Source organism: Hyposmocoma kahamanoa, unplaced genomic scaffold (genome assembly GCF_003589595.1).
Source record: "Hyposmocoma kahamanoa isolate Upper Pololo Valley unplaced genomic scaffold, ASM358959v1 88, whole genome shotgun sequence".
Lineage (NCBI taxonomy): Eukaryota > Metazoa > Arthropoda > Insecta > Lepidoptera > Cosmopterigidae > Hyposmocoma > Hyposmocoma kahamanoa.
In genome coordinates this window covers 5,862,639-5,884,759 of record NW_020654466.1, presented here as the reverse complement: position 1 = coordinate 5,884,759, position 22,121 = coordinate 5,862,639, and the positions used below count along the sequence as shown (strand labels likewise).

General features: G+C 37.5%; 1 protein-coding gene across 3 annotated transcripts in view; it reads left to right on the top strand.

The window, feature by feature from the left end:
• Window positions 1–22,121, top strand: part of LOC113235992 — a 74,049-nt gene that overhangs the window by 4,590 nt on the left and 47,338 nt on the right. For all 3 annotated transcript variants that reach the window (XM_026471915.1, XM_026471917.1, XM_026471916.1), the window contains exon 2: window positions 7,294–7,426. In XM_026471915.1, coding sequence (XP_026327700.1) covers window positions 7,294–7,426 — 133 coding nt within the window. The remainder of the gene's footprint in view (window positions 1–7,293; window positions 7,427–22,121) is intronic.

The window sequence follows — 22,121 nt, the reverse complement described above, 5'->3', positions numbered from 1 at the left end:
TTTTTTTATAAAATAAAATGTTAAGTTCTACTATTTTGTGGTCTATGCTCTAAAATATACAAACTTAATAAAGATTAAAAATCTGCGCGGTAGTGCGGAGCGCAGTGTGACATACCCTACTGTTCGCCGTGTTGTGACTGTGTTCGACGGCGCGTGTTTTCCATACAAACCGAGATATTTCAGTACAACGTTAAAAAACGCAATTCCGCGCTCCGTCGCGGGACGCGGTGCAGAGTGTTAATCGCCTAAGTTGATACCAGCATGACTTAATTTTTCTTTTGTGATTCCAAGTGACATGACAAATAAGTAGTGCGTCTGGTGGTAAGCAACACAGCTGTCTCTAACAGTTTCAAAACCACTTAGAGCTTTAAATTACAACATAAAAATAATAATAAAAATAATAAAATAGAGGGGCACCGCCATTGCGCCCGTCACCCTGGGATATAAGTTGACAAGTCCCTTGTATATACGTGTAATTTCACATTAAACTTTAGCACGCGTGCGCACTACATCCAATTCGTATTCGTTCCGAATCCAAGGCTATACGAATCTAGAAAACTCTCGCTTGTACACTAAGAGTCGTATTCCAGAACTCTGCTCAATGCTCAAGTCAGAACTTTAGTAGTGCAGTGAGCACTGAAAATCATACTCAAGTCCTTGCTATTAGAGTCGTATTTCTAGTGCTTGAAATCATACTCAAGTTTGCTCAAATCCTGACTTGAACATTGAGTAGAGTTCTAGAATATGACCCTTAGAGTCGTATTCTAGAACTCTACTCAATGCTCAAGTTAGGATTTGAGTATGGTTTAAAGCACTTGATATCATACTCAAGTCCCTGCCACTAGGGTCGTATTTCCAGTGCTTGTGTTTCAATTGCAATCCTGACTTGAGCATTGAGTAGAGTTCTAGAATACGACACTTAGGGTCGTATTCTAGAACTCTACTCAATGCTCAAGTCAGGATTTGAGTATGGCTTAAAGCACTTGAAGTCATACTCAAATCTCTGCCATTAGGGTCGTATTACCAGTGCTTGAAATCATACTCAAATCCTGACTTGAGCATTGAGTAGAGTTCTGGAATACGACCCAAATTCCGTTTCCAATCTGAGAAAATACGATTATCGCTTGTACACGAAATTATCCCTGTAACATTTCGGACCGTAATTTCTCAGATTCGAAACTGGGGGTCTACTACCGTTCTTCGTCCGACATCCGTCCGAAACAATTACTGTCAAATAAGTAATACTCGACTAAATTAAAAACCCATGATGCAAATGGAAGCTTCATTTGCATCATGGGTCTTTTAGTTTAGTTACTTACTTCTTGACTTCATTTAGTTTCGTTTATTTCTCTCAACATTACAAGTTTCATACAAATACAATTACATGTCATTTTATATCTCTTCGAAAAGTAAGCGTCAGTTTACAAAATAATTATATAATAGAGAGTCATAAGTACACAATAGTGTATATATACACAAAATCAACATAATTAATGAAACTAATAAATAATTGAATTAAACTAACAATGTTAGTTAGTAGTTAGTGTATACAGGAAATGTCAATATCGATTCATAATAACTAATAAATGTATATTACAGTATAATAATACGGTGAATATCAAATTCATTAATAAATATAATAATTTAATTGTTTATTAAGTACTTTGAGTGTACTTTGTTACTGAGTAAAGGGACTTTTGTATCTGAACGTTTCCTCACAACATTCGTTTTTTTAGTTCGGCAGGCTCATGGCCTGTGGTGCTCATAGTAGGTCGGACCTATAACTCGCGGGTATTTTTCATCAAGTGCAGTGCCACGCGGTACTGATCGGAGTTGTCCCGCATGACGGAGACATTTGGTTGCGTAATACTTATTTGACCGTAATTGTTTCGGACAGAGAACAAGATCACAGGGCCAGATACGACTCCGACGTAGTGGGCAAACGCTCTTACCCTTCAAACCCGAAACGTAGTATTTAGAATTACATTCTGAGACATAAGTTGACAAGTCCCATGTGCCCGTAATTTCACCAGCACCCTTCGAAACCGGAACGCATTAATGCTCACATTACTGCTTTGCTAAAATTGCTAAGGGGGCAGTATCTATTTCTCTGAACGAATTCTTTCACAAGGAGCTTTACTACTGCTGATTGTACAGAATTTACCTACGTATTGACTTGAAACTACTTCCTTTTGAAGAACTTACCTATTTCTGCCGCCAAGCAGTAATGTCAGCATTACTGTGTACCGGTTTTGAAGGGTAAGGGTGCTGGTGAAATTACAGGCACTTGGGACTTGTCAATTTATGTCTCAGGGTGACGGGCGCAATGGCAGTGCCCCACCATCAGGAGCACGATCTTGCTCGTCCCGTCATTTTATATTATACAAGAAAATAATTGAAAACCAGGTTTTTACGTACAGGGTCAAGAGCACGTCCACTTTGACACTGTAAATTTAATGATGTCGATGTCGTTAAAATTCGGACGGTCCTGCGTAGTTATGTGCGATAACTGTGCTTTATTAGGCTATATTATAAGCTTATAACATGACACGTGACGTGTGTTTACATGGTTATTATATTTGTGAAACACATTTGTCATCTGAAAGTCAATATAACGGTCTTATCTGGGCTTCGGCTGAGTAAGTTCGTATTGCATTCGTAGTGTAATAGTATTAGATGTATATGTATAAGTGTATTTATTGTATAATGTGCTGTTTGTTGATTTGATTGTTCTATTCTGAGTTGGGAACGCTTTGTGTTTTAGAGCAAATACTGAGTTAGTGATCCTTTTGTTCCGCTGGCGGCACTCCGCAAATGATCTGTATTTTTAGTGTCTTTGTTTGTGTTTGTTTATGTAAATAATCTGTAAATTATAACAATTTAATTTAATCATTGTTTTTTAATTATTTGTTTGTGTCTTAAGTTTGAATGTTTTTTCTGTTTTGTTTTCTTTGTGTGGGGTCATTTGTGGTTGTCAAATAAAAGTATTTTCTTTCTTCACTTCCTTCTCCATCTTCTCTTTCTTCTCTGTCTTCTCTTTCTTTTCCATTTTCTCTTTCTTTTTTCTTTTCCTTCTTTTCTTTCTCTTTTTTCTTTCCTTTCTTTTCTGTCTTTTCTTTCTGTTTGATTTCACTTCGTTAGTTTTTCTTTTGTATCATATTCTATTCTAAGATAACAAGGTGCGTACTATGCTCAAAATTCTGTCTACACTAAGGCTTACAGTACTGTTTCATCTATCGGAATAGATTACTTCAACTTGATCACGTCATCGATTTATTCCAAGGTCCGATGGTTTCTACCAGTTAAGTAAAAAGTACAAATCAAGCAAATAATGACATGTAATCGCAGTTTTTGCTTTTAAACACACATGGGAATTTAGAAAAATATTAGTTGGGAAAATATAGTATATGTAGTTCGAATTAGTTGTTTATTTTAAAATTAATCAAATATTTACACGGTATTTAATTAATAATGGAAATATTATTCTAAATACGCTTAATATAGCAGATGAAATTTATTACTAACATGACAAACAACAACTTGTTCCCTGAACAGGTCTTTTTTAAGGCAAGTGTGAGTAGGCATTATTTTGCTGTGCATGTTCCATAGTCACGTGCCAACAGGTGAGATGGAGGTCAAAAGCACACTTTAAAAAAAAATCCGACCTCATATAACATCCATTTGCTATGTTTTATTGATCGGTTACCGAAAAGTGCACAAAACTGAATTCATCCCCTAGTGTGCCACCTTTGGAGGTGGAATATCTTCTTCAAATTTAAATGGGATCAAAACTCCTCTTTCCAACAATACAAATCGGCATTTGAGTAATCGTGTGACAATCGAATACAATCGAATTGAGAACCTCCTCCTTTTTTTGAAGTCGGTTAAAAATGTGAATAATGATATACACAGTACAAACTTTAAGGAGAAAAGTAAAGATTATTTTTATTAAGTAGGTATGTTTGCACGGGCTCAGGTTGATATATTTTGGCATATTTTGCAATATCGATCGTTCTTATGGCGCGTGTCATCCTTGTTTGCTCTAGAGGCCATGGTAGCCCAATTTGTCAACAGCATCATTACACATACTTAGTGGGGATGGATTGTTCTTGCGTCTAGTTTTAGGGCAGACGGTTAGCGAAAGAAAAATGCTGTGTAGCCAAGGCTACAAGACAAAATCAGGTCTCATTTTTTAGCTCTTCACGTCCAGACGCTTTTGGTCTCGGTACTTTAGCTCATTGGAATACAAAGAAGTGCTAATGATGTTTCCAAAGAGACGGTGTATATAATTATAATTCTAGGTTATAGTTTCCCAAATTGTGCGCTGAAGAGTCCTAGGGAAGCGGTAGGGGCTTCGGAAGCAATTGGGGAGAGTTAATGCTAATCAGGAGATGCTACCGCATTTGAAAAAAAAACCAGAATTACCTTTGTAAACTACACTACATATCGACTATGAACTGGCAACCAGTAATATCTCAATTTTGACAAATTTACTGGATTAAGAAAATAATTGTTTGCGTCATTTTTATAGCTTCTGGTTAGAAGTTAGTACAAGTTAAATGAAATTGATTCTGGGGTCTAAATTAAATGTATATGAGATGGAATTTCTTGCTACGCTACGGATTATGAAATAGTATAAAATGGTATTAGAAAGCGAAATCTTTAGAAAATTGAGATAGTACCGGTTGTCAGTTCACAGTCGATATATATATTTTTTTCCTTGTCTTTTTTTGTATTAAGTTAATATAAAAAATACATGTTTTCAATTATTTTTTGTGGTTTTTTTTTTTGCATAAGTGGTGAGCTAAAAAGTTTGGGAACCTATGTTCTAAGGTGTCAATTATCAATATTTTGAAAAATATACCTATTATCTTTTAATTAAGTGTCATGGATTTTCGTTTTATTTTTACCAGAACTGATACAACCTGGCTTCTCGCACGAGTTTTGGGACACCCTGTATGTTATATTACAATCAGTGATAATCAGTCCGTGATCGTGAAACCTGTAAAGGGTCCGTTGAACTTGTAACGTAAATTTATTTGAAAAACAAACAAAAAACAAATAAATATACGCGCTTTAGATTCGATTCAATTTAGAAATCGGTTCACAAATAACGGAAAAAGTACTGAGTAATCGCGTACACATACACATAAAAAATACAGTCGAATTGAGATCCTCCTTTTTTGAAGTCGGTTAAAAACTAACCTAACCAAAGATGAAAGTTTAAAAAATCTACTTAGCTGGGAAATTATTCAAAGACTACCAAATTTAAATGTTTTTCACTAAGCTCATCTTGGAATACGTCAATATTGGCTTGTTAGAATGAAAATTTCAATCACAGAAAGAATTATTCAAAATTAACGTTGTGTATGTTACAATTACACTAAATAAGCAGATCACATAGACGGTAACTATAGTATTAATACTAGGCAGTAAAGCTGTTGATGAAATGGATGAAATTATAGGTACATGGATTTGTCAACTGATGTCTCCGGGTGATGTGATCCCATCGCAGACGCACGACTTCTTCGGCCCATGACTTACTATTATAAAAATAATTAATCTGTATTTCGATATGTGAAAAACTTGCCGTTATCCCAAACAGTAACAAACTCATAGTCGTAACTTTTTTTATTTATCGACAATAAATTATTATTTCACAATCTCTAACACACATACACACACACACACACTCTTTGTTTAAATTCAGTCCTATTAAAATTATGTGAAAAAAGCAGACATTTTAATTATCACCCATTTATTTGGGTAGGCAATGGTTTCACCATACAGCCTCTCTTAAAAATCCTATCCTTCCTTGTATTAATGGAAAAGGCGACAAGCGCCTGTTCTGTAGTTCAATTCTTTGAGTTTATTATTATTTTTTGTCATGAAGAGTAGATGTTATGTAATATATTGCACAATTCTTAAAATATTTTTTATTGTAATGGCACCTGTGTTTACATTTTTGATCGTTAAATCCATAGATTACAGTCGGAAATTACGGGCTTGAATTTATTACAAATTAAAATTGAGGATTTCGGTATTGATATGTTTATTTAATTAATAAAAAGCAAAGTCAGCGTTTGGAATCATAAATGTTCTGATCGCAGTGATAAGCCACGAGTAAAATCCATTTCAATATCAACAAATACACTGAGCTCCTGAAATAGACTCGCGGCAATAACTGCTTGAAGTTAGTGTCGACTGCATGCAGTTGTACTTGTCTTCTTCGTTCATACAGTCCGTCTGTTAGTAGCCTTAGGGCTTTAATAATAATACGACTGGTTATTGTTGCTATCTTTGCGGAACATTGTGTTGATGTGCCCATTTATGGACGCCTTTCGGTTAAAGTGATAATGAGGTTATTTAATTTTAAAATTAAATATATTTTTTATTTAAAATTCAAATCTACGTCCATTTGTTGTAAACATTTTGCGCAGGAAAACTAAGAACATTATTATTTTCCCTACATATCAAATCATCGTCAACCTGTGTCGTAGTTACTCACAAGATACGTAGGTATTAAGAAAGAAAGAAAGATTGTAGCAGCAGTATTAGCTCCTTGTGAAACTGTTTGTCCAGAAAAGTACTGCCACTTTACACCTACTTCTGCCGCCAAGAAGGAATGTAAGCATTTTCTTCATTGCATTGTCTTCAGTCATGTCTCAGGACAGTGCCCCTCATACCTCTGCGGTTTTAAGCGCCAAGTGGCACTACAATTGCTATGGCCAGGCGTGTCGCTTGCTAGGCGCACGACTTGTTTGTTCTGTCACTTTGTGTCATAAAAAAAAATATTCGGCTATTATATACATGTATACACAATAATATATATAAAAAATAACATATCAAATATTATAAGTTGATTACGTTGAATAAACATAAAAGAAAAAATGAAAATAAACTACATACATTATACAATAATAACCGAAAAGGCTAGCCAACTCAGCTTCATGCTGAACAAAGGCTCACAACAACAACATAACAAGTAAATGTAATATGTAAAATAATATGTTGATTACATTTCAATAATAATGTTTTGGTTAGCTTACTAAAACCTTAATAATCTACCTATTTTTTGTGCTATTTGTGGAGATTTGTAATTAGCACTGTCACTTGTTACATAACATATACGACTCTAAATTATTTTATTATATTTATTATAAATTAGCTGTAGCTCTTCCAAATAATAAATAAATAAAACGAGAATAAAGTTATAATTGTACCAAAATGTGCACTGTCTATAAAAGAATAAAAATGTTCAGAAACATATTACAAACTTTATACTTATTTCAGGACAACCCAGATGCCCCAGATCGTCTACATCCAGTGTTGCACGCGGGTCTGCCACAGAACATGACTGTGACACCCTTGCGGAGGATATCACACCATGAACTCGTTTTGAACGTGTCTTGGCTGCCACCTTTTGGTAAGTAAAAAGTAACTTAAGGAGATAGTGCAAGCGCCATACAACCAAATTGAATATCTTGCATCTCGTTCTTCTTCTTTCTAGCCGTTCTCAACCATATAGGTGCAGGTCACGGTGGCCTGTGTCACCCATATCCAATTTAACTGCTTGCGTGGTCGAACGGTTACCATGCCAGACTGCCACGCAGAGGTCCCAGGTTCGATTCCCGGGCCGGGAGAAATATTTGTATGCCTACATTTATTTATCTCGTGAGTTTGGGTGTAATTTGTGGTTGTCTATGTGTGTATCCATGGCACCCGCTACACAGGGTTTCCTTAGTGCGGGGCTATGTTGAGTTTGTGTGTGCGTTAATTCATCTCCGCTACTTTCTTTATGTTGTCCTTCCAACGCATCTGCTGTCTGACTCTGTGGCGTTTTCACCCCAAAGGTCGCCATTCGACGACCGCTTTACACCAGGAGCCATGCTTTCGAATTGACCGTTGAAGTTGAATAGTAAATTTATATTTATTATATTTGAGTACTTAGTTTACAGTTATTATTGCAAAATGTAAATCTGGACAATTACAATTATTATAATAATAATAACGCACACACTCAACGGGGATATGTTGAGTAACATAGGCCCCTACTAGGAAAACCCTGTGTCGCGGGTGCCACGGGTACACATATAGACAACCACAAATTACACCCAAACTCACGAGAGAAACAAATGCAGGCAATACAAATGTTTCTCCCGGCCCGGGAAACCTGGGATCTCTGCGTGGCAGTCCGGCATGGTAACCGCTCCATGGTAACCATGGTATTATATAATTATCAATTAAAAACTACCAGACGTGAACGTAAATCGCTTGATATAAATTAAAAAGTTTCATTACTTGAATGATAATAAACACGACAGCTAATAAACACGAAAAACCACGACACAAACATAATATCATTGTTACGAAATATAAAAAAACAGGTCTAGTGCTTCCAAACGGTTGCTATCTTTCTTCTACACCCGTGATCACATCGTGCCTTTGGTATATTAAAGCCACACGTGGTCATACGTCAAAAGTGTTTTCATCACATAAAAAAACCATAAAAATACACCAATGAAACTACTATATGTGAAATCTTACAACTCTCCTATTTAAGCATAAAATGTTTTCGATTAATTTCATCCGTAGAATCTTTAAACGTCTGTCCTGAAAAATTTTGCAGACGTGACCTTATTACATCAAGGGTGTCATATTACCGCCCGCCGATAGAAACAGCAACAATATTATCAAACATATACGAGTATAAGACACCCATTATACCGACTAAAACTACAAACTTATAACCAATATACCTTTCATAAAGTAATAAATAAGCTTTCGACAAGCAGAGTATTCGAGAAGCAAGCGTTTCGACTTTAATTATCGGTAACCATAGCAACATATCAAAGCAACAGGTGGAACTGCGGAATTTCATCAAACGGCTCTAAGTTTCGCAGTGGTTATAAGTTTACAAGGGTTACTATAGAAATTAATAAAGGTTGTTCATAGATGAAACCTGAAAACAACGTCAGCCTTCAAAGGATGTTAACTGAGTCATTAAATAGCAAGCTTGAGGTGTTGGGGATGGCAATATAACGCACCCTTGGTAATAAGGCCATTTCTGTAAAATGGCAACTTTTCAGGAGAATGGTTTAAAGATTCTACGAACGAAATTCGACGATACCTTTTTTATACTTAAATATGAGAATTGTGAATGGAGACGGATACGCGTTCATACAATTTTGGGCCTAGATGTAAAACGATCAAAATGGTGTCTAGTGAGTGTCAATTAACAGCTTATATATTGCGTAATTATCAATGAAAATTTTGCAGATTTTGTCAAACTGATAGCAGAGTTATATAAGACATTTACTGAAGTTGAGTTTATGCAACAACCTATACTTAACAGCTGATGCTATAAATTTGTAAAGTCGTTAGGAAACTAAACAAAAATATACATTTAAGAGACTTCTGTACTCGCAATATGCTATACTATGTTTTTTTTTGGTTTACCTATCTAATTTGAACTCTTTTTAAGGTAACATTAAGAGTGGTTCCACACGGCGACATTTAGCAGTTGCGATTTATAGGCAATTGCATCAATACAAACGCGCGATTGCAACGATGCAATCGCTTGTAAATCACAAGTGTAGCGATGCATTTGCGCGTTTGTATCGATGCAGTCGCGCGTTTGCATCACTGCGAAAAGTCACCTGACAGCACAGACTAAAATATTGTATCGATGAAACGAACCGACGAGATAATAAAATTAACGAGAATCGATTTTAATATTTCTTTTTATTATGTAATGTTTTACTGTTTAAAACTTTTGAATCTGTAACTCCAATGAATGTAAATATTTTGATTGCATAATCATCTGATGCTAGAGTTTTTCTATTTTTAAAATTTTCATCGATTATAGATTAATCGATAATCTATTTAGTATGTGAATTAACTAATTTTAGATTTCCCAATTTCCAAACATTTTCCAATTTACTACAATTTGGCTCAGAATGCTCCGTCTCCTTTGACACTTACATAATTTGGTTTATGTAGTTCGTATTGTTTTTACTTGCTTGCTCTCCTGGGTCAGCGACCCAAAATGTTCCCCGGCCTCTGAAACGAGATGATGCCACTTTCTTCGGAACTGTCCAATCTTATTTTGCCAATTGATGGCTTGTAGTTTGCGGCAGGTCCGCCTCAATGGGGCGTCGGCATCGCTCCAACGATACCTGAGACGACCAAAAAAAAAAAAAAAAAATTTAATATCAAATCTTTAAATTTACAAAAACATATCGAGTTCTTAGGTTTTCGCGATTGTTACACATAGGAAATGAAACTATTTTCCGGATTTAAATGGCGTATATTTGTTTTTTCAAACAAACCGACGTTTCGGGCCCTTTACAGGTCCCATGGTCACGGTTGACTGAGGTGGTACAGTCTTCAACCAGTTATGTAAGATTTCTCAGTTCCTGAGACCCGTGAAATGTAACATCCCCTTACAGGATGCAGGAGTTTACAAGCTTGACTGTGAGTGCGGTCTCTCTTATATTGGACAAACAAAGCGAAGTATTTGTACCCGCGTCAAAGAACATATAGCTGATGTCAAACACCTTCGCGTAAACAAGTCTGCAGTCTGCAAGCATGTCATGGATAAACCTACACATTCAATGAAGTTTGACAAACCCCAGGTCCTTGCAAAAGAAGTCCGTTACCTGCCCAGGATGCTGCGAGAGGCCATTGAAATTAAAAAACATCCTAATTTCGACAGGGAAGATGGTTTCTCCGTACCACCAGTTTGGGATCCAATATTTCCTCTAATGAAAAATCCCAAACAGACATAAGACTGCAGTACTAATTAATATGTTTTAGTTTATTCTAATTTCTATTAATAATTAATAATAAACTAAACTTAATAAAAATTCATTCAATAAAATAATTTGTAAAACTTAATGTAGCGTAAATTGGAATGTTTTCTTTGTAAAATTAAAAATAAGGTATTAAATTATATTTAAAAAATAGGGTGGTTTGCATTAATATTAGACATAACTGGTTGAAGACTGTACCACCTCAGTCAACCGTGACCATGGGACCTGTAAAGGGCCCGAAACGTCGGTTTGTTTGAAAAAATAAATATACGCGATTTAAATCCGGAAAAATAGTTTCATTTCCTATTTATAAAAACATTTTAATTAATTTTTTGTTATATTCGAGTAAGCAACAGTACATTCTCGTATGAAGTACAACTCAATTAATATATAAATAGAGTATATTAATTATACTTAACTATATGTTACAATAATGACAGTTGAAAAAGAAAGTATATTGTCCACATAACTGAATAAATCTACGCCTGTAGTATATCTATTGTGTGTCGAGTGTGTTTATATAGGGTGTGTTTGTGTGGGCTGTGTTTGTGTAGGGGTATGTAATGAGATGTAGGTACGAGGTGTGATAAAATACGGGGATTTATTTATTCACCGAAAAAATATTTATTTTTTCATATATATTTCTGGAACGCGATTTTCGATATTATGTTTAAATGAAATTACAACAAACTAGTTGTTGGTAAAATTACAGGCACATGGGACTGATCAACGTATGTCTCGTTGTGACGGGCGTGGTGGCAGTGCCCATTAGATCTTGGCGAGCTTTTTAAAGCTCTGAATGGCATTGCATCTGCTGTGGACAGACGTGTCGCTTGCCACCAAGCGCATGAATTGTTCTTCGGCTATTCTGTCTTTATCTCCTCAGTATTGCCAAAAGTCATCTTTCGTGGACTTTTCTATGTATAGGAAAAGACCACAGGGAACTACGTCGGGTGAATACAGGCATTGCGGTTTCATAACAGTGTAATTTTTAGACAAAAATTAATGAACAACAAAAAAAAATTGATTGTGATCTGGCGAGGAAAAATTTTGGAACAAATTCCATAACCAAAACACCCGCAAAAATTGTTTGGCATAAGAAAAAAATATATTCCAAGCTCATCAGCAACCTCTCTGATAGTGATTCGGAGGTAGCCCATAACCATTTTCTTCGCCTTTTTAATGTTGTCATCGGTAGTCGATGTGCTGGGACATCCACGGCGCTAGTCTCCATCAGTTTCTGAACAAAGCATTTGTACCTCTTGTTTTGTTCATCGAAAATTCGTCGAAAGCAACATTTTATATTTTCCATTCCAAGCTCTCGCTAATGTTAGTCACTATTCACGGTCCACGGTCAGTGGTAGCCGAAAATGAAAAAAGTGACAATGATAAAACCGCAAGAAATTGAGATGAGGGCTGTCGTCAACAACGAAAGAAGGTACGCCCCATGTCACTAAAGCTGTCTGCAGCCGCTTGCCAGTCAATTCGTGATAATCACTTAGAGAATAACCACATAAATGTTTAATGCTAATTCAACTTAACGGTTGAAATTGTCCAAATCCGAGCCCCTTATCTATCTTTCGAATAATACCAATGATAACTTAACCTCCGGTTAAAAAACCGACCTCAAAAGTCATTCATCCCCTAGTTTGCCACCCTTAGAGGTGGAATATTTTAAAGAATCATTAAAATTGGTTCACAAATGGCGAAGTTATCGCGTAACATACATACAAAAAAACCTACAGGCGAATTGAGAACCTCCTGCTTTTGTTTGAAGTCGGTTAAAAATACCCATATAGAGATATTTTTTTAAATCAAATTGTTTTTGCACGTTTTGGACGAGTTGGGTAGGGAAGAGCGGAGCTGAACGTTCCGATTTTCAAATAACTTGCAGTTTTATACTGAAAATGAAGGATTTTTAAAATATGGAAATATTGAACAAATGTTTATCGCTTTTTGTAATAGTATAGTCACTTCTACTAATATCTCAATAGTCTTTTTCATAGAGGCTAATTTTTGACAAATTTCGGAGCGGAACATTCAGCCTCGCTTTGGGGCGCGTTGTTCCGCCTTTGAGGCAAATTGTTCCGCCTGGATTATGACAGAATAAAACCACCTATTTTATAATTGTATGTATGTAATGTTTATAGTATGCACAACTAACTTAAAAAAAAACAACTACATTCTTATTCATCAGTAATATTATTCATCGCTCATTTCTTCATCTGAATCACAGTTGAGACACACATAAGTGACTCTATCATCTTGGCTAAATATTTAACATGAGCCCGTTTGTAGTTTGGCATCCTTAAGACAAAGAAAAATGGTCATTAAAATTTTAAGTATGATTGCAGGTGTTTGGGGGAAGTTGTTTCTAGGAACAACCAGGCCCTCGAAGAAGGAACTTATAGCCCCAAATTACGTTTTTTTACGAATACTGACATATCGGCAAAGTAATAGAATCAATCAAAAAAATACTCCAACAATAAGATTTCTTTTTAATGTCACTACAATTTAGAAAAGCTACGTATAAATCGGCCCATAATAAACAAAGGCAGACCAAAAAATTTAAACAAGAAAAAATTTACTTACGTGATATTTTGACAGCTCCACGCGCATAGCCACACGTCGTCGCTGGAGTAACTGAAATGGCTGCCGACAAGACGCATCACCTGACGCTTTAACGACGCGCTTAACATGTATTGCTACTTATTTTCCTTGCAAAGTTATTGCTGTGAGAACAACTTACCCCGGGAACTACCAGCCCCGGTCTCTCTTAATATAATAATTATAAACGTGGATCGCGATTGTACAGCTGCTTAAAAGTCAATACAACCTCAAATGGTTTTGGTTATTCCGCATTACACAATGAAAGTGTTTGGAAAAAATATAGTAAAATTGAGGATATAGACATTGACTTACAAATAAATGGACGACGGGTCTAATACAAAAACCACGAAAAAAATGTTCCAAGTCAACCTATTTAAACGTAGTGACGTGTAAAGGAATATGAAAAAGCTAAAACGTTGAATTTAAATTGTAATGTCATCGCAGTACTGTCTAATTTTGCTTGCTTCGCTGTCAGTCGAACAAACGAAGACTAAAGCGTGAATGACGCTCTGTATACGATTTTAACGCCCTATAAGTTCGGACACTTTTTAGCGCGGACCCGACGTCCATATAATTGTAAGTCAATGGATATAGATTATAATAATAATAATAACGCTCACAATCAACATAGCCCGCACTAGGGAAACCCTGTGTCGCGGGTGCCATGGACACACACATAGACAACCACAAATTACATCCAAACTCACGAGAGAAATAAATGTAGGCCATACAAGTATTTCTCCCGGCCCGGGAATCGAACCTGGGACCTCTGCGTGGCAGTCATGGTAACCGTTCGGCCACGCAGGCAGTTATTACTATACGATGTGAAAACATGATTCCAAAAAATTTTAATTGTAAAAAAAAACACAAACTTACCTCGAAATTTTACAAGAAAACTACTGTATTCAGTAGGTACTTTACTTAATACACCAATTTTTTTTATATCAACTGAACTAAATAGAACATGACATGCGTTTTCGAAAAAAAAACATTGCGAAATAAGGCCAGTGTCCGTGCAGTGAGCGTGGCTCGACTCAAGCAAAATGAATCGTATTAGTACGGGAAAAATGTAAATTCGAGCTGAAATGGGAGAGCGTGTGTGGAAAGATAAACGATTAGCAACTGCATCTGATGATGCACTGATTCACTGCAGACGCGCTGCTAAAAGTCGCTGTATGTAACCGCTCTTAGGTTCAATTTACATTACCGCGGAATAGAAAGGAAGCCAATTTTTCTATCGATTTTTTTTTACTTGGCATAATAAACTTTATGTCTATTGTGCAACGTATAAACTATACGTACGGAAATTCCCGAGGTTGCGTTTTCCGAAAGACGCGATCTATTTTTGCTCGTATCTAGTGCGTACGTTACACAATTTACACACGAAACCAAATGCTGTCGTAACTCTAAATTGTGGAATAGAGAAAACACTATTTGAAAATAAAAAAGGTCTGAATTAAATCAATACAAATTGTTCTCATTTATAAATGGGTAACTAAGTACGAGTATAATGAGATTAAAATACAAGGTACAAATGTTGATCTAGTGAATGAGTTTGTGTATGTGGGTAGTGTGTTTACAAGAGTTGGAAAGTTTGATGAGGATACTTAAATAAGGGTACGAAAGGGAAACGCAATAAATAGAGCCGTGAATGATCTAATGGGCAGCAACATCTTATCGCAAAAAGCACATAGCCCACAATTCTTTACTGGTTTCTACACTGACGTTTGGTAGTGAGAGTTGAGTATAGCATAAGAAGCATGAAAGTAAAATTAAAGCAGTGGAGATGAGATCTTTGAGGAAAATTTGTGGAATAAAGTTGAGTGATAGAGTGAAGAATAGAACAATACGTGAAAGATGTGGCTTGGAAGAGGATGTGGTGTATAGAATAAAGAAAGGAATGTTGAGGTGGTTTGGGCATTTAGGGCATTTGGGTGGTTTGGCGATGCTTGAGTGCAATGTTGACATTATGGCAATTAATGAGACGTGGCTGCGGGAGGGGGAGGAAGGCCGTGCGCCGGTTGTACCTAACTATAGACTACGTCATGTGCCGAGGCCGTGCGGCGGGCGTGCGCGCGCGCGGTGGCGGTGTTGGCTTCTATCTAAGAAACGGACTTCGTGCCCGTGCCTGCTCGCACCCAGTAGCGTCGCCTGTAGAGCAGATGTGGTTGAGTCTGTCATTCGTTGGTGTACGTTTTATTGTGGGTACGGCGTATCGACCGCCATGGCTTGATCTCGATATTTTTATTGATGCGCTTACTGATTCAATCGCTAGTTTTGGAAACTATGATTATATATTATTGCTTGGTGACTTTAATGTCGATATGTTATTAAAAAACCTTAATTCGTCCAAAATTACAAATTTCTTGCATGTCTTGTCCCTTCAGCAGTTTGTGAAAACGGCTACCAATTTCACATCACACAGTGGCACTTTAATAGACTGTATATGTAGCAGTGCAATGGTGCAAAATGTCAAAGTTAATTATATACCTACACTTAGCAGTCATGCGTTAGTTACAGGTGAACTTAGTGTTCGGAAACCCAAACCTGCTCCTATGTGGATCACTTTTAGGCCATTGAAATCCATTGACCGGAATTCCTTTGACCTGGCTCTTGCATCAATTGATTGGCAGTCTATGGTAGCAGCGTCAGATGTTGATCAGATGGTTGAGTCTTTTCGGGTGGCGGTTTTGTGGCTGTTTGATTATTTTGCACCATACAAACGTGTGCACAGAAGGGTACATAATTATCCATGGGTAACATACACTGTACGAGAGATGATGAAACTACGCAATGAAGCTCACGATAGGTGCAGGATGACACGACTAGAGACGCATAAAAAATATTATAAGGAGCTCAAGTACAGCGTAAATGTAGCTATACATAATGAAAAAAAGCATATTTTAAACACAATATTAATCGTTATTCGACCAGCTCTCGAGCACTTTGGACTAACTTGAAACGGACAATCAAAGTAACAGGGAAAGCCGAGGAATGCGAGCTCCCACTGAACCTGCGTGATCCTGAAATTATAAACTATCATTTTCTTAATGTGCCTGGTAATGTAGATGTACCGGCTTCTCTGTTACAACACTATAACACTCATCGATTTGGCGGGGCTACTTTTGAGCTGCGAACTGTTGAAGAGAGTTTCATTACCAAAATTATTAACTCCTTAAGGTCCAATGCGGTGGGGAATGATGATATATCCCTTGACATGCTTTTGCTCACCCTACCCTCATCATTGACAGCAATTACTAAGATAATTAATAATTCTATTATTACTGGCGTTTATCCATCAGCTTGGAAGATGGCTATAGTTAGACCTATGCCCAAGAAGACAAATATTACCGATGTGAGGGACCTGCGTCCCATCAGTGTCCTTCCGTGCCTCTCGAAGATAGTAGAGAGAGTTGTTTGTGCACAGCTCACGGAGTACATTGAGCGCAATAAAATATTACCAGTGCACCAGTCCGGTTTTCGTAAATCTCGGAGCACGGCGACAGCTCTGCTGGATATTGTGGATAATGTTCTTTGCCCCCAAGATAGAGGTGAAGGTACCATTATGGTTCTTCTTGACGATTCTCGAGCATTTGACTCAATAAGTATCCCGCTTTTACTGTCTAAATTGACTTACTATGGTTTCTCATCTGCCACAGTAGGTTGGTTTGCTAGTTACCTCTACGGCCGCACCCAGAGTGTCCATCGGAGCAATGGTAACGGTACAAGTGCCAGTTCTAGGCCTGCAAGTGTTGTACGAGGAGTACCGCAGGGGTCTGTGTTGGGTCCGGTCCTCTATATATTGTACGCGGCGGACATGATAAAAGTAATCAAGCACTGCTCCTATCACGTGTACGCCGATGACACGCAATTGTACCTCTCCTCTAAACCTAATGATATATGTTCAGCTGTATCCAAGATAAATGAGGACATGGGGCGGTTAGCTGAATGGTCTGGAAGACATAGTTTGCTATTGAATTCGGCCAAGACTAAATATATAATTCTCGGTTCTAAACATCAAGTTGCGAAAATATCCGCGGATGATCCCAAACTTGTAATAAATAATGTCCAGGTAGAACGTGTGACTGTGCCTCGAAACCTTGGGGTGCTGATGGATGAGAGGCTACTCTTTGACCAACATATATCTGAAATGGTACAGAGATGTTATTATAGGCTAAAAATTTTGTACCGCATCCGTCAGTACCTTAATCAGGAATTGCGCATCAGTTTGTGCGACTCTTTGGTGTTATCCATTCTCGGATATGCAGATGTTGTATACGGTCCCCGTCTGCTAGCTAGAACCGAGCGTTTAGTTCAGAGAGTGCAGAACTCGTGCGCAAGGTTTTGTTTTGACATTCCTAAACGTGCCCATGTCACACCTTATATTATAGGACCTAATAGCCTGAAAATGTCTCTCCGCCGAGAACAACATCTGGCTTTACTATTATTCGGTGTTATCAGGACGGGTCAACCGGAGTACCTGGCAGAAAAGTTGTCTTGGCGTGACCATGGGAGATATGGTGCTCGCTCGACGGGTTGGGTATTGCAGATCCCTCCGCACCGCACTTCTGCTTTTCGTGGGAGTTTTAGATACGCGGCCTCGAAGTGCTGGAATAACTTGCCGCCGCCTATGAGGGAAGTAAAGTCTGTCTTTTCTTTTAAAAGCAAAATAAAACAACTATTAACATCATACCAGGCCGAGTTGTCCGTGGGCGGCCGGGTTGTTCCAGCATTTTCGAGGTAAAAGGTTCGCTGATAGGGTATAGCTCTGTAATTTCATATCATTTAAATATAAGTATTGTGTCATTTTCGCTAATATATCTTATTTATATTTATATATATTTATTTGCATATTATATGATAGTAATAGTAAAAAGAAAGCACTAATATTTCTAATTAATTTTTTTTTATTCTTTTCTTTTTAATGAATTTCTGGCGTCGAGCTCCACGGGCTTACTGAAAATCAGCGCTGTGGTAAAGCTACTGCAGCATATGCTGAGATAAGTCCCGTGTTGGCATGACGCTACAACACAGGCCATACTACTGTCTACTGTGCATCACTGTTTTAGTTTTACTTGTAATTATAAGTCATATACCTACTTATTTGTATGTAAACTGTTTTAGTGTGGTTTTGTGTTGTTGTATTCGTGCCAATAAAAGTATGTCTATGTCTATGTCTATTTAGAGCGGATGGATGTAAGAAGAATTTTATCAAATAGATTTATGATGCCAATATGGATGAAAGGGTTTTAAGAGGACGTCTATGAAGGACTTACATTGACCAGGGATGTCCTCAAAAAGGCTGTGATCCGAAGTGACAAGAATAAAAGAAGTTATATGAAAAGTGTAGTTGATGTATGTGACGTTTGAAATTTGTGACAGGATAGAATAAAGTGGCGTTCCATGGTATCTGCTTAATCTCCCGTGGAACAAGGGCGTGAGCTTATGTATGTATGTAAATATTATGTTTAATAAAAATAATCACATTATACGCAATAAGGTCCATTTAGTTTTTTAAATTTGATTTCTTGTGCGAATTGACATAAATTTCATTATACTACGGTTACAAAAAATCACTTCTATTCCTTACGTAAGTTTTAATTCCCGAAACACAATATTGTCGCCTATCATTATTGAAATCTACGATAACATCATGTTCATGGACAAGGTTTACTATTTTTTTGGTAGATGGTATGTACATAACTATTAAGATAAGATTAAATCTAGATACCATATTGTAACCACTCAAAGCATTTTGCTATAGCAAAATGCTATAGCAATATCGTCAAAACAATCTGTATGATAATATTCTACGTACATCTAATTTTACAAATTTATAAGTGGATTTAGCGATGTTTCTAATTGAAATGTACATTTATTAACATGGCCCTAAAATAAAAAAAAATTCGTACACTGATTATGGGTTCCCAGCAACTCATAGCCAATGAACTGCTGGAGTTCATCCAAATCCCCATCGACAGTGTGGGCGAGTCAGCATCGTGTAGATCTGCAAATCAAATTTCAAGGAATCTTGCGACCTTCATAAAGGATGAGTTTTGGCCGAAGAGTGTCATGTAAAGACGTTTCCGAGGTCGGCTACCGGACACCTACGTTGCGTAACACGTCGAAAAGAATGCGTATAGATAATTAGTAATTCATATTTTATTATATTGTTATGTATATTCGTCTATAAGGTATGTATTTATGGGTATTTGTAACCTGAATATAAATAAATAAATGAAATAAAAATAATAAAAATTTACTATCTCTTAAAAAACAGACTGTAAAAACAAATCTATTGGAAAAAACAAAAACAAGTCACGTAGTCCGAGCTACTACGAGTATAGGGAAAAGGAAACGGTTGCTAACTGAAGAAGTCCCTCTGAGATAGATTTCTATAGAAACGGTAGATGTTTATATTATTTCGATTTTCGTTGTTCGTTGGAACTACTACCTGTTGAATGGATACGGGTAACCCCTAAAAGTTTAGGTTTGCGAGATAATAAAGGGAACAGCTGACTTGTTTTCTGCGATTGAAGTATATGATTAATACAAGTAATATGAATAACGCTTACTCTGTTAGCATAGTAAGCGTTATTCATATTGGATATAAAACTGTTTTTCAAACAAACCAACGTGTCTGATTCTGCCCGCCGTGACTTGTAAAGAGCCCGACACGCGTTGGGTCGTTTGAAAAATAAAAACAAACGTAATTTATGAAGTTGATATTCATTTGATGAAATTACTTCGGAGAAATTCTATACAAGTGAGCATAAATATAGCATATATTTTTGTAATATTTATGGGGTGATTGTACATATTGTTATGTCTCAAACCCGTGGGATATTTATAATTCAGGGGAGCACAAAGAAACACCGCTTCACAGATTCACGTTTATTAACGGAATGTCTTAACTTACCCTTCACCAAACATTTTTTAAAAGATATGGATCTGCCTACACTACATCCCTCCACAATTAATTACAAAAGCAAACCCCTATACTTATAACAGTTACAACTTATAACTAATTACTCCGAACTTACAAAATTTTTAACTAATACTTATATTTAGGGGGATTGTCTATACGACATCGTCATACATGGCGGTTAGGGCGAGTCTGGGCGGTGACAGTATGATGGGCAATTGCGCGTGCGACCCGACGGGACTACACGGCCGCAAATTCTCTAGATTGGCGTCATGCCATGTTTCCTATTTTTCCCCGCTTCGGCTTTGTGATGCTCTAAACCCTTACACAGCTTTTCAGCTCCCGCCACTGGTTCACTGGTTGGTGGCGTATCCACCGGGTTGTTGCGTACTACTAGCGAACTCAATCTACCTGTTCTCCGCTTTAACTGACCAATATGTCTATGCGCTTCCTTGCCGTCCACATCCATGATTTTATAATTTGTTCTACCTAGCTGATTTGAAACCGTACCTGCAACCCACTTTCTGCCTTGTAAATACTGCCTATACCAAACCTGGTCTCCTTCATCCACCCCGCCCGCAGTCTCTGTTTGTTTCTTCTGTGCAGCCAGAGCCTTGGCTCCTCTGTCTGGCTTTAAAGCGTCCAGCCGAGTACGCTACCTATGGTTCATTGACAGCATGCCGGGAGTTTCCCCTGTCGACGAATGCTCCGTGTAACTGTAATAAATTAAGTAGGTATTTAAGGATTCTGATACTGATCTTCTTTCTGATACCGCTTTTTTCACAACTCTTTTAACCGTTTTAACTGCATTTTGACAGGCCCCGTTGGATGCGGGGTGGTACGACGCGGTGAAAATGTGCTCAATAAAATTATGACTCACGTGCTCATTAAATTCCTTAGTTGTGAAAGGTGGGCCATTATTGGTTACTAACAGTTTAGGCAACCCGTATTTACTCCACAGCTCTAAAAGTATTTTTATCGTAAAGCTAGCGGAAGTACTCGGTACTACCTCAATCCATTTTGAGATCGCGTCCAGCACTACCAGGGACATTTTACCGTTAATGGGACCGAGGTATTCCAAGTGAAACCTAGCCCAGAGGCGTGCGGGCCAGGGCCAGACGCACAGCGCGTGGCGCGGCACGCCGCCTCCACGGCCTCGTCTACCCCAAGCCACCACACGTAACTTCGTGCCAAAGCCTTACATTTCACTATTCCCATGTGGGGTTCGTGAATTATTTCTAAAACCCTATCCCTACAACTCTCCGGTATTACCACTTTCCACAGCCGAGCTCTTCGTACAGCTCTCGATTCCTATTAAAATAAGGCCTTAAGTTATCTATATCACACTCCTCTGGCCAACCGTCTCTTACATACGACCTATCCCTACTGACCAGGACATCTTTACATTACTTACTTATTATTATTACACTGTACATTGTTTTATAATATTGTAATCTAACATCATGGCGTCTTGGGCAAAATATAGATACGTCTGTTCCGGTATAGAAGCCGAAGACGGAGGACCGTCTGCCCTACCTCCGGCAAACGCGACAAGCCATCCGCACAATTATCTGTAGTTTTACGTATTCTATTTCGTAATTATACACGGATAAAATAACAGCCCAGGGCTGTATCTTACTAGCCGTCATTTGAGGAATACTTTTGTCTTGTCCAAATATAGAAACCAGAGGTTTATGATCTGTACGTAACAAAAACCGACGGCCGTATAAATATTGGTGGAATTACTTTAGATAACGCTAATAGCTGCCGCT